The following is a 14,275-nucleotide window of genomic DNA, read 5'->3' as shown; positions in this document are numbered from 1 at the left end:
CCATCTCAGGCGCGACCCAATCGATTGTCTCCTGTCTTTTCCCCTGTGAATTTAACTTATTGCAGGATCCGTCGTAAGATATCAGAACATGACGAACACATGAGGGGAACGTGTGGCCGCATGATCAATGTGCGCCGCGCACAGCCTGTGAAGCCTGTCCTGCCTTATCTGCACGTACATCTGCTGCATTTTAGGTTTAATCGTGTGCCCCGTGGCCGTGTTTTAGGGGGCTTCGGGAAAATGCCCCCCATTGTGAAGTCATGGGTCAGTGCTTCATTAGGTCAGACGAGCTTCTACATTCACGTGTATCAAGGCCCTTTTATCAGCCATGTAAATGAGTTTCTCTCTTGCTGTTCATAGTGGCATTTTATTTCGTGTCCATTCATATCTGTAAAATATCAGCTGTGCTTGTAGATGCAAGAATCTGTTCTATGATTTTCAGCCCCAGATATACACTCACCTAAAGGATTATTAGGAACACCATACTAATACGGTGTTTGACCCCCTTTCGCCTTCAGAACTGCCTTAATTCTACGTGGCATTGATTCAACAAGGTGCTGAAAGCATTCTTTAGAAATGTTGGCCCATATTGATAGGATAGCATCTTGCAGTTGATGGAGATTTGTGGGATGCACATCCTGGGCACGAAGCTCCCGTTCCACCACATCCCAAAGATGCTCTATTGGGTTGAGATCTGGTGACTGTGGGGACCATTGTAGTACAGTGAACTCATTGTCATGTTCAAGAAACCAATTTGAAATGATTCGAGCTTTGTGACATAGTGCATTATCCTGCTGGAAGTAGCCATCAGAGGATGGGTACATGGTGGTCATAAAGGGATGGACATGGTCAGAAACAATGCTCAGGTAGGCCGTGGCATTTAAACGATGCCCAACTGGCACTAAGGGGCCTAAAGTGTGCCAAGAAAACATCCCCCACACCATTACACCACCACCAGCAGCCTGCACAGTGGTAACAAGGCATGATAGATCCATGTTCTCATTCTGTTTACGCCAAATTCTGACTCTACCATTTGAATGTCTCAACAGAAATCGAGACTCATCAGACCAGGCAACATTTTTCCAGTCTTCAACTGTCCAATTTTGGTGAGCTCGTGCAAATTGTAGCCTCTTTTTCCTATTTGTAGTGGAGATGAGTGGTACCCGGTGGCGTCTTCTGCTGTTGTAGCCCATCCACCTCAAGGTTGTGCGTGTTGTGGCTTCACAAATGCTTTGCTGCATACCTCGGTTGTAACGAGTGGTTATTTCAGTCAAAGTTGCTCTTCTATCAGCTTGAATCAGTCGGCCCATTCTCCTCTGACCTCTAGCATCAACAAGGCATTTTCGCCCACAGGACTGCCGCATACTGGATGTTTTTCCCTTTGCACACCATACTTTGTAAACCCTAGAAATGGTTGTGCGTGAAAATCCCAGTAACTGAGCAGATTGTGAAATACTCAGACCGGCCCGTCTGGCACCAACAACCATGCCACGCTCAATATTGCTTAAATCACCTTTCTTTCGCATTCTGACATTCAGTTTGGAGTTCAGGAGATTGTCTTGACCAGGACCACACCCCTAAATGCATTGAAGCAACTGCCATGTGATTGGTTGATTAGATAATTGCATTAATGAGAAATTGAACAGGTGTTCCTAATAATCCTTTAGGTGAGTGTATAATAGCATAAAATCAAAAGCTATTTCTTGCTGCACGATGCACCTTATTTACCGTTAAATATGCGTGGTCCCCTGATTCTAATTCTGGCCCTTGTCGAGCGCTTCTTACAGCGTTTTGAACTTTGATAAAAGCTTTGTAGCTCTGCCGACTGCGGACCCTCCTTCTCCAGGGTGAACGGAGGTCATTTTCTGCCTGGCTTTTGTTCCGTCTTGAACAAGCAGGAGACCACAAAGCCTTCCTGTTCTTCACGGCATCCCTGATGGATACCTGTACGGGGTTTGTCGTTGCGTCTGTTGCGTTCTCTTTCTATTTAAAGAGCTTGAAGTTTCAGGTTCAGTAAGTGCAAATCCAGGCCAAGATTTCGTTTCAACCATTTGTACTTTCTGGACCTGAACTTCCCACCTCTGTGATATTCCAGCTTCCCTGTTCCCAGTAAGGATTTGACAGCTGAATTAGCACAACGAGCTAATTAACACCAGATCCATAACACAGTGGGGCTTCAGCGCAAACAGATATGTATCTTTCTGCCTATTAACTACGGCTGGAAAGCCCAAATCACCCCCACTTCTGCTTTTTCGCTCTGAGTGGTTTGGTTTCAGAACTACCTAATGTCTGTTAATGTCTAGCTCCTGTTTTAGCGATGTTTTTTTGCCCCAAAGCAATCACCCATTTCCCCCTTGGACGATTATCTCAGCAGTGTAACAAAGCCACGTCGGCATAAACCAGCAGTAAAAACTGAGAGTGCGCATTAATACGGAGAAAATACCCAGCAATGAATGGAAATCTGGGGGCCGCCGTCCCAGCCGTGCTGTAGGAGTGCGCCTCCCGTTATGTAAGTGTACACTGTAATACTTGGATCGCTCTGTTTCGCTCTTTCAGAGTATGTAGCCGTAGGGAGATTCTTGGCCCCACTTAACAGAATTATATTTACCACCCATAATAAACCATAAATAGCACCTTCACTTCTTGTATTTGTTACTCTGTCATTCCGGCTTTGAACCCATATTGTAATTTATGTTGTCGAACAGTATGTTGGTGTTGAAGGCCACTGCCGTGTGTCCCAGTGCTTTTCAAAATCAGAAGGCAGTTCAGCCAGAGATAGGAATGGAATCACTTAGAGTAATTACTCGAGAAACATTAAAGAAACATTTTAATCAAGCGTCCCGCTGTTGTGTGAGCCGTCGGCGCTGGAGTCAGACCGACGCCTGAGGATGATTTATAGCTCGCTCTGTGGTCCATGGTCATCAGACGGAGGTTGAGTCCCCTTGGACGTGCCCCATCCATTGATGGAACCATAAACACCAACAACGTACCTGGAGACCCCTCATAGATGCCAGTGCCAGAACATATGGAAGTCTCATTAGGCTTAGTATTTACCATGATCCTCTTTTATTATTTTATTATTATTATTTTATTATGATGATCAGCAGCAAATAGGGACCGCTGACAATAATTGCAGTTTAAGGGTTTCTGCAGCAAATAGGGACCGCTGGCAATTACTGCAGTTTAAGGGTTGCTGCAGCAAATAGAGACCGGTGACAATTATTGCAGTTTAAGGGTTTCTGCAGCAAATAGGGACCGCTGACAATTATTGCAGTTTAAGGGTTTCTGCAGCAAATAGGGACCGCTGACAATTATTGCAGTTTAAGTATTTGTCTGTGTGAAGATTTTGTGATACCAAGAACAGTCTATTTATGATAAATTTTGATTCCCCAGTGCTGTATATTTTCCCATTTTCCACAGGAGCCCAGTCTCAGCCTCTCACTCTATTAGTTTGTCCAGAGGTACCATGATGCCAAAAATCGTTCATCTTTTCAGGTTCAGGGTTTTTCTCAGGTGTCTGGAAATACAACAAAAGAAAGCAGAATTTCTTTCACACATTGAACCCGAGGCCGCAAAAGGTTGGCATTGACAACGATGTCAGCAGTTCCTTGGAGGGAGGGAACATTTCAAGAGTCTGACAGTTCTGGCCCCCTTCCACTGAGCGTGGACAATGGCGTGAGCACACAATGGAAGCTAACAGTAAGTGATTGAATATGCAAAATTAAAATTCAGTGAATCGAGATGCACCTGTTGTAACTCTTTACATGAACCTCAGTTGACTTTAGTTGCCATGGAGACCTGTGAGCCATTTGATTGGCAGCCTTAGAGATGGTATACTCCTGCCATACATACCAAACACATCCTTAGACCTTCACTCTCTACAACAGCAGTTTCCTCCAGAAACACATCTTAAAATTCATGGCATTCCTTATCTGATGCTTGGTTTGTGAGGTCTGGCCTTGCATGAGCTACTGGCTTTTTGTATGATTATGTTTGAATTTTATGTTTTGCTTCCTAATACAAATAGAGATGTTTTTCATCCATTTCCCATTCTTAAAAAATATGTGTCTGTTCACTACTGCAGGAACAATGTTCTGATTTTCATATACATTTTTACCTTTATTTTTTGTAAGAAGTTTCTGTCTTAACTTTGCTGCTGGGTGTAACATAAATGATTTTTTCATGTAGCCACTGGCACCAAACGACAGGCTGTTCCAATTCGCCATCGACCAATCACGGGCCGGTGAAAGACCGGGGCATCTTACCGGAAAGCCCTGCTAGAAGAGTAAAAACAGTTTCATTTCATCTTCCTCCTGCGCATTTTCCACTCCAGCTGTTCGGGAGAATGGACACCGCAGTCCTGAAAGCATACGTAATTGGTCCGTTTCCACCTCATCTCCTGCAGCATTCGCCTCGCATGTCTGCCTCATAAAGGCACAGACTCAGCGCTAAAGTGAATTCGAAAGAGCAGAATGAGGCCCTTTATGCCTCCCGCTGGCTTGTGTTAAACTACTTATTAAGCGAAAATGGATTATAGACACAGAGACAAAGCCCCCGGTCCTTCGCCTCCCACACTGCAGAGCGCGGACAGGGAACTCCATGCTGCGCTGTAATTAAACGTATACTTCGGGATGACAGGCATGTGAGCTGCTCATGTTTGTTTGCTCAGGAGATAATGGTGATGGCTGCCATGTTTGCCAGAAGTCTGTTGGATATATCTGAAAAGTCAGTGGATGTGTTTGAAAATGTCAGTGGATCATTGGGTATGTTTCTAAAAAGTCGGCGGATATATCTTTAAAATTTACTGAGCATATTCAAAAAGTTATTTAAAAAAAAAAAAAAGATTAGATGTACATGTTAACTATAATATCATACAAACTCACAGCACAGACTTAGTCAATCATAATATTTGTGTATTTATTCATTCATTCATGGCGTGTGCCTTAAGTTGTCTATGTGTAAAACAGTTTTTGAAGTCTTAGACAAACACTGCTTCATTTTATTGATTGATGTAAGAGGTCAGTAGATAGTAAGGTTTAAAAAACGTTGCTGGATATACATTTAAAAAATCTACGGAGCAGTAGGCCAAAACCCAGGGGGAAATTCAATTCCCTCAGCACTGAGGCCACGCTATCCTGAGAAAACGTTCTTCTTTATTGCATGTGTCTTGAAATGACTCTCAGCACTAGACAATATTTCAGCGTCTTTGCCACATTCAGTAGTATCTTGAGTTCCCAGCTGGCCAGCAGTTCTGGACACAAAGGCCTGATTCCAGGATCCCGTTTATTCGTTTGCTTGTTTTTAATATCGTGGATGAAGGTGAGGGGCTCTTTGATCTGACAGGATCACTAATCTTACTCTAGGCAGGTGCTGTCTATCCCGCGAGTCATAGCTCTGGTATGAGCCCTGCCTCTCGTGGAAGCCGATCTGATTCGTCGATAACGGCACCTGCACACATTCCAGAATATCGCCATGTGCTGACATCAGTGTGCAGTTTTATTTCTTTTTTTTTCCTTCGGAAAACTGATTAAAGGCTTTTTCCTGATTAGGTTATTAGATAAATGAATGGCAAGTTATCGTTGGCACTGCTAGAAGTTGGTTTTCCAGAAGTGCTTGATTGTCGTTTCAAAAGACAACGGGAAACATGCTCGTAGCTAAATGCTAATTGTAGCCTCCTAGTATGGAAATTTAGCTAGCTTGATTACCTGAGTCTCTCTCTACCTAAAATAGATGAAAAATGATTGTTATCCATTGAGCTAGCTTGGGTGTAACAATAAGGCCACTTTTTAATGCCCTCTGAAGAATGACCTCAGCGATTTTGACAGTTAAGTGTTAATTTTCCAGCCATTTTCCAGCATCTGACGGAATGCTGAAAATATGGGCCTGGAGCCAGAACAACCTTAGGCTCCTCCCAGTTTCTGAGCTGTGGTTTTGCTTATATTGCTTTTTCCGTGTAATTAGCAGAACACTAAATATAGGAGCATTAACAGGCTAAGTAGCTGGTGTGCTATTTATACACAGGTCTTATATTTTTAGACAGAGATTTGCTGTTTTATTTTGGTATATATTAAAGTGCTTGTTCCCACATGTCTATGATATCAGCAGCAGTCTGTAATGGCGTTCCAATCAAAGAAACATACTAGTTAATGAGTTAAAAGGTTATGCTCTGAATAGCCAAGTTAAGATTTACATACAGGCTAGCCCTTTGACTTGAGTGGGAGTGATGCATCATGGGAAACCACTTTAAAGTGTGACGACTGTGACAGCATGTGACTATTTTAATGAAACTGTCCGATGGTTCATTTAGTTTTAAATTTCTATCTTTGCCTCTAGTACATTTCCCCCTTTTTACGCTGAAATCCCATTTGTGTTAAACCACTGAACTTAATAATGCAACTGTACTCTATATCAATACTCCATTATGTATGATGGGCTGGAACAGACACTGTCCCTCCAGTTAGATTTCCCTGGAGAATGCACGCTCTCACTGGATTGGACCGATACTACAAGATAGGCGGAAGATCAGTCGCATGCCTCCTAGCCATGAAGATATAAAGTGCAATTGTTTTGTCACAGGTAGTGTCAACATCACCTCCTGTTTGTTTAAAAAACGATTACCATGCCTTTGTATTAGTCTCAGTGGAAAGCAAACCTGAAAGGTAAAAGCTGAACGAGTTCTGCTCTGTTTATCTGAGGAGATGCTGCAGCACGAGGTGACCATCGTGCTGGCTATACCCCGTCTGCGAACCTCCTCTACAACAGTGACGTCCATTTAAGAGGAAGAAGATGGACTTCTGTCCTTGCTTATGGACATGATCACTTGGCACATGCTAGCTGTTTTGATAGCTTCTCTTAGCGACGATCTTGACTCTCAGACGAGATTAATTGCAGTCCTTCGAATTCTCTAACAATTCCGTCGTCGGAGGCGTCAAGCTCTCAGCTGTTAATTATATTACCATTATTAATTAACGCGCTTGCCAACACGTGTCCCACCCCCACTGGTCAAATACGAAAGCACTTCTGTCGAGCTAACGAGCTTTCCGGAGGATAATCGTAGCAAACGCTGAAACCTGGCAAATTAAGTGTGCAGTTATATGTTAAGTTACACTTACGCATGTAATGTCTCTCGCACATCAGAAATACACTGATTTTCTTTTAATAATGAGCTATTATCTACTCAGCAGATATAAATGGAACTAATTGAGCAATTTTGTTCTTGGCTGCGTATAGCCCTGTGTAATTATGCTGTCCCATGCATCCAGTATACACAGAAACCACTACATACACTTAGAGTAAACATTTGCTTTTACATCTGCTGTTGTTGCTAGGATGAGGGAGAGTTTGGGATGTGCAGAGCATCCAAAAGACCTCAATCCCCTGCACTCGCCTTTTTTATATGTTAAAACATTTAATATTACCCCCACTACTGATACATCTATAGATGAAATTCTGTGGCGTTGCATTGTCTGTGTACTGCAGTATTTGCACAATAACTTATTTGCTCCTTGTAGTTTATATACTTTCATTTACAGGGTCCTCGTAGCCCAGGTTTTGCGCAAGTGTGGTTTACATCTTTAAATGACACTTGACAGGTGCTCACTTGTCCATGTGGCCCTGGATAAGGTCACAATGTCACTGTCCCTTTAGAAGATGGGGCCTGAATTTGCTGCTTGTTTCTGAGGCCTAGGAAGACTTTGTGATTCATTTGATTCTTTTTCCTTTGCAGAGGAATAACGTGGCTCTTCTGCGCAGCCTGATTCTGCTGGCAGTCTGGGGGGCTGTTCTGCTGGTGACCCGCCTGCACTGGATGGGCAGCACGCCGCCCAACTTCTCCAACTCGGACAACCCAGCAGCCGACTCTCCCAGCTTCCTGACCAGGACCCTGACCTTCCTCTACCTGCCAGCAGCCAACGCGTGGCTGTTGCTGTGCCCAGACACCCTGAGCTTTGATTGGTCGATGGACACCCTGCCCCTCCTCACCAGTACTTCTGATTGGAGGAATCTGCATACTGTGGCATTCTATCTAGGATTACTGCTCCTAGCTCGGTTTGGCCTTCGAGGTCCTGCCGTGGCCAAGGAGGCCAACGGCAAAGCCCTCATCTCAAATGGCAAGTCCAGCGCCAACGGGCACAGTTGCCAGGTCGATTCGGAGCACATCAACTCAAACCCAGCACCTCTAAACAGTACAGAGAATGGCACAGAACCCAACTGTGCGACACCGAACCTCCTGCCCAGCACAGAAAACGTTGTGATGTTCTCCCTGGGCCTGATGTCCGTCCCCTTCCTCCCCGCCACTAACCTTTTCTTCTACGTGGGCTTCGTGATTGCCGAGCGGGTCCTCTACATACCCAGCATGGGTTCCTGCCTTCTGCTGACTTTGGCCATGAGGTCCCTGCAAGTCCGCCTATGGAAGACGTCCTCCAAGACCATAGTGCTGTACTGCAGCGCCAGCTTGGTCATATTCTACGGGGTCAAAACCGTCTTGAGAAACCAGGATTGGCACAATGAGGAGATGCTGTATAGGTCAGGGATCACTGTAAACCCTGCCAAAGGTAAAGCGAGCTTCATTCAACTGTAGAGGTTAATCTGACCCTTTGACTTAATTGTAACTCTGTCAAAAATCTTAACAGCCCTACCATACTGCTCAGTAATGTTAATTCACTGCTTAGTTTAGCATTTTTACTTGTGACATCAGAAACATTTACAATCTGCTGACTGCAAATTAAATTCCGCCTGTTAAAATTGTACATAAGCAAAATATCTTCAAGCAAAAAATGATCGGCACTGCAAGATGTTCTGTTGCGTGTGTCACCTTTGTGTTTTGGAAAGCCAAGGTCAGAATGTCTGTGATGTTGTTTTTTGCTGTTACTCTCTTACTTGCTTATTTGCCAAGATAGGAAGACAGAATTTGGACTCTATCCCGCACCCTGATGGGTTCGAGGTCCCCAAACTACTTCTGATAATGAGATTTTAAAATCCTGTCTTTGCATATTTACATTCACGTCATCGACTTGCTGCTGACGCTCGGCGGTTGAAAGTTTAAACACCTAAACTATCAGATGTGCTCTCAATATATTACAGTCTGCCAGCTTTTCTTAAGCCTGTGTGATGAGTCAGCATGAGGCATTTAAATCATTACCGATTGTGTAAAGGCATCAAAATGACTCTAAAGGTTAGGGAGAGCCACACTAGGAGAGGGGAACATCTACACGGACATGTCTGTCCTCATGACACAATATCAGGACAGGCATCAGGTGGTGCAGGAGCTGCAGATAATTTGAAACGTCTCCCCAATCAGCTTCAGGTCCAGCAGAAGAGAGTGATGTGGAGTCGATGACGCTTTTGCCTGACTGCATGCTGATGAGCCCTGACATGTTGGGTGGACTTGAGCTGCAGTTTCCGTTCGATGCGTCCCGATCGAAGTGCAGGCCGATTGTCCCCACCCCTTCCTTATTGACACCAGGGCGTCCGGAAGGCAGAGCCGTTAGCAGTGGAGGCTCTGCAGTCTGCCCCGTCCCGGATTTCATTCTCCGGCGCTCCAGGGAGTGCTGAATGGATGGATTGCTGCCGGCTGCAGCCTTGAATGAGACGTTTGGAGGAAGCTTTGATGCTCGGTGGCACATTGAGGCCGTGTGGGCCCCCATTGGCAAGAGAGACCACAGAATGCCCCAGGATTCAGTTAGAAACATAGAGGAAATGGAGGAATATTTCCTGAGCTTATATGATTAGTTATTCGTGCCTTGTGATTTGTTCTCTCTGCTGGCTCGAGTCATACTCATGGATGGTTTTGTTTTATTTATGTCAGTATTGACTGCCCCTTTTAAGGTCACGTCAGCTAGTCTGTGTGGTGATTTTCGAAGGACGTGAGAATCGATGTGCATTTGAATCTGGAACTTCCTCTCGAGACGTTCTGGATGCCGCCCTTATGTCAGTCGAGCTGGCATCGCAGAGCTGAACCTGAGACGCCAGTCAGTAACCTGCGATCTTCCACCTCGCCAGCTTGGGGGAACCTCGGGAACGTCCTGAAGAACCAGGGCAAGACCGCGGAGGCCGAGCAGGCCTACAGGAACGCCCTCTACTGCCGGAGGAACATGGCGGACATGCTGTATAATCTGTGAGTGCCGCCCGCTTGCTATCGATTGCTGGCGCCTTCGGAGAGAGGATGGATAATAGTGACTCTGGGGATTGCATTTCTACAGCAATCCTCTTATTAATCAATCTCTGGAAGCCTGATGCCGCATTAACCCCAGCTGTCAGGGGTGCTGAACTGCAGAGATGTGTCCCACTTAACATTAATATTCTCTTCTTTTTACAAAGTGTGCCGCCTGTTAATTTAATCCATCTTTACTCCTGTACTGCTGAAGTAGTCTCCCTGTATGCAGTTTGCAATTATAATGCACATTGCAAGCAGAAATAAGAGCGTAATGCTGATCTTAGCTAAACTAACAGCTGTACATGGACTGATATTTTAACTCCAGATCCACAGCTAGTTGACCGTAATAAATCCAGCCAGCGAATTGGTTTCGTTCAGTTACATAGTGAACTAAAATTTGTTCTTCGGTAAAACTTTACTTGCATTTGGTTTTGCGTTTGCCATACGATCAGTTCAAAGCCACTGCCTTTCCCTACATGTTATGCAACTCAAACGCAAATCCATCATTCTGTCTTTGTAGTGCGTCGTGAATATTCAGATCACTAGGAATCAGCACAACTCCTCAAACCAGCACACTGCATATTTCTGATCTCCCATGAACAGGCAGCTCGGGAGAAAGAGGTTTCTACAGGGGTGGGGCCATAGGGGAACTGGCCCCAGCTGAATTCTGATTGGCCCCTGGAGTGCCTCCTCCCTGTCACTCACACTTTCAAAAAGTATCATTGGCTACTGATAACGTTGGCCACTGTTATGCCACCTAACTAAACTAAAGTTGTACTGGAATCTCCCCTGAAAGGCAGTGACTGCAATAGGTGCTTGAAGAGGCCTTGGTATTAAATCCACTCCATCCTTCTTTTCAAGGGGTTTGCTGCTACAAGAAAACAACAGATTTTCTGAGGCGCTACATTACTACAGGCTGGCTGTCGGGAGCAGGCCGACTCTGGCTTGTAAGTATGGATCTGCCTTTTACTGGCGTATGGATTTGTTTTCTGCTGATTTATGGATCTGCTCCTAGTTCATTTGTGGATTTGCTTTTCTGTTTGAACTCCCCTGAGATTTTGCAGGCAACTTAAAGAAGCCTAGTTTTTAAAAAAAGCTTGTTTGCCACATTGTAGCTCTACTCAGTGCTATAGTTCGTTTTGAATTCAGGTCACAGGTTTTAAAGTTCTCTAATGCAATTATAAAATTAGCGATCAGCTTCCATTGTTGGACATGTAAAATTTTAAGAAAAGACCAAAAAAATTTCTTCTGAAAGTACTTAGTTTTTATCATAATGAGAATTCTCTACCTTCAGAAACTGTCATACGATGGCCTTTAATGTCCCTCCTCCCACAGCTGCTTACTTGAACACAGGAATCATCCTGATGAACCAAGGCCACCTAGACGAAGCTAGGAGAACGTTCCTCACATGTGCCGACATCCCTGATGAGAACCTGAAGGATCCTCATGCTCACAGGAGCTCCGTGACCAGCTGCCTCTACAACCTGGGCAAACTTCTCCATGAACAGGGCCATCAGGAGGTACTCACCCCGCCCGTGACTAGTCAAATTAGTAGTGTTGACTTAGAAAGGTCATCTTCTATCCCCAAAAGACCCCTGTTGGTGGACCTAGTACTTGAATAATGGAACCAACCTCCGTATAAATGTGTGAGTAGCTTGGGACAAAAACATGTTCTAAGAATGGTTCTGAGAAGCTCCGACGGAAGTTTAATAACAGAACTAAAAAGATCAAGAATAAAATCATGATATGAAAGCAACAAACCAACCACAAATTATCCAAATTCAAATGTGCAGAAACAGCTCTAAGCTTTTCCATCTCTCTCAGTCCATGAAGTTCAATTTGTCGTCTAAATTGCTTGCAAGAGCTTTCGCCTCTGAGACGCACTGAATCATAGCTGTAGCCTATTGACAGTTGTCTCAGCGAGTGGCCAGCAGACCCAGGGCCGTCCGTGTCGGCCTTTCCCATTGGCTGTTCCATGGATGACAAATTCCTTTCAGCACTGGTCAAAGTAAACAAGTACCTCTCTCCCCCCACCCCCCTCTTTTAGGGACTGTGGTGTGGAACAGTAACTCTCCTCGCTGATGAATGACCCAGTCTTGCTTTATCCGTAGGAGGCCCTGTTGGTCTACAAAGAGGCAATACAGAAAATGCCAAGGCAATTTGCACCTCAGAGCCTGTACAATATGATGGGTAAGTGACATTTCACACCGTCGCTGGTGGGAGATATCCAATCAGTAATCTCCGGGTCTCAAATCACATTTAAATGCCAGCAAAGCTGTCAGACTGCTTCATGTTAAATCCTTGCTGTTTATGCTTTATTCCTGCTGCTGTGGGCCGTCATAATCACTCACATTGAGCTTCATATGCTGCCGTCAGACCAAGGCCTGCTATTTATGACAGATTAAGTGGAGTTCTCGATGTTCAAGGTCTTTCATAGCTTTCCTATATATACATTAGAATGAAATTTGGATTGCATAAATTAGGATTTTGCCATCTTGCCCATTTGACTTCCTCTGCCGGCCCCTGAAGGATGGGCTCCCCCTTTGAGTCTGGTTCCTCCCAAGGTTTCTTCCTTCTAGGGAGTTTGTCCTTGCCACTGTCATCTCTGGCTGCTCACTGGGGGATTACAGCAGGGATAATGTAAAGAGCTTTGAGAGATGTTGTGAAAATGCACTATACAAATAAAACTGATTGATTGATTGATTGATTGATGAGTGCTTATAGGTCCAAGATGGGATAGAAATATCCTAAGAGCTCTATCTGTACATGATGCTCCTTCACTGTACACATTTGCATTCCTTATAAAATAGGGAAAACGTTTCTCTCTGGGGGAGTCTCCTCATGCTCTTACCCCCTGCTACCAGTTAAAGCTCCAACATCGCAATTGCACCTTCATTTCGAGTCCCTAGTAGAGTGACCCCTCTGATTAATGAACAGAGCCACTGGGGATCCGTGTGAATGTATCAGAAAGCCTCCACAGTCGTTGCCCATCTTCTGAGCTCCGGCCTCTGAGCTGGAGTCAGTGAGGTTTCTGTGAACGACGGCATTCCTTGGGCCTCTGCTCTGGTGTCACGTAAACGGTCATTTCGGCTGGGTATCTACCCCAAGCCCAGGGCGCATTGGACCCTTTCATCTCATATGACAGGCTGGACTGGTTTCTGAAACAAGTACGCAAACATGCAGCGAGTTATGAAGCTCGGGGTTGAAGCATTTAGATGAACCGTGTCATTTTATAACAAACACATCACCAGCACTGAATGCCTGTCTTCTGGTTTGCTTTGTAAGTTGAGAACTTGTTGGATCCTTCCATGACCTCATGGGTAAAAGCTGAGCTGATGTGACAAGCCTCAAAGCCTCAAAGCATGATGTCAGATGACGTCGCTCTGCGTTTAGAATCTTCTTGAGCCACCGCATTATTTAATCATCTCCCTCTCGCCTGCTGATCCCAGTCCAACCCGTTCCGGGTCTGAAGCCTGCATCCTACCGGAACCGAAGGATCTACTATATGTCTGATTGCGCTGCGGCTCACAGCATCTGCATTTATACATGAGAATCCTTCTATGACCCCCAGCTGACTGGAAAACAAAGACCTCCCAACCTAGAACAGCAACATTAATTCCTAGAAAATGTAAATAACTGTCAAAGCAACTGCTCACGTGTCACAGGGTGGCCACTGCGATGGGGCGACAGTTATTCCTGCCCATCATTGCAGTACACTGCCAACCTTGTTTATCCACCTTTGTGGTTCTGTAACCCCTGACATCTGAACCTCCCCACATCCCACCCACAATGTCTTCAGGAGAGGCCTACATGAGGCTGAACCGACTGCCCGAGGCCGAACACTGGTACAGGGAGTCTCTGAGGGTCAAGCCCGACCACATCCCTGCCCACCTGACCTACGGGAAGCTCTTGGCGCTCATGGTAAGGCACGCTCCCACACTCCTGCTTTCTCATGGTTCAGTAACGAGGTGGGGGGCAAATGGATTAGAACCAGGCGGGCTGGTGGTCCCACTCAGCTGGCAGCAGGACTGGAAGCTGATAGCTGAATCCCAAGAGGAATATCAACAATGGAATTATGTTTATGCTAATTATGTGACAGTCCCAGAGAATGCTGGGAAAAAT

The 14,275-nt window shown here is 45.1% G+C and overlaps 1 protein-coding gene across 2 annotated transcripts in view; it reads left to right on the top strand.

The window, feature by feature from the left end:
- Positions 1–14,275, top strand: part of LOC111833292 (protein O-mannosyl-transferase TMTC2-like) — a 75,242-nt gene that overhangs the window by 45,262 nt on the left and 15,705 nt on the right. For both annotated transcript variants that reach the window (XM_023791437.2, XM_072716929.1), the window contains exons 3-8: positions 7,727–8,552; positions 10,000–10,114; positions 11,015–11,100; positions 11,489–11,673; positions 12,265–12,343; positions 13,953–14,074. In XM_023791437.2, the coding sequence (XP_023647205.2) occupies positions 7,727–8,552; positions 10,000–10,114; positions 11,015–11,100; positions 11,489–11,673; positions 12,265–12,343; positions 13,953–14,074 (1,413 nt within the window). The remainder of the gene's footprint in view (positions 1–7,726; positions 8,553–9,999; positions 10,115–11,014; positions 11,101–11,488; positions 11,674–12,264; positions 12,344–13,952; positions 14,075–14,275) is intronic.

This window comes from Paramormyrops kingsleyae, chromosome 1 (assembly GCF_048594095.1).
Source record: "Paramormyrops kingsleyae isolate MSU_618 chromosome 1, PKINGS_0.4, whole genome shotgun sequence".
NCBI lineage: Eukaryota > Metazoa > Chordata > Actinopteri > Osteoglossiformes > Mormyridae > Paramormyrops > Paramormyrops kingsleyae.
Note: the sequence above shows the minus strand (reverse complement) of the source record. Positions and strands in the feature narration are given on the sequence as shown.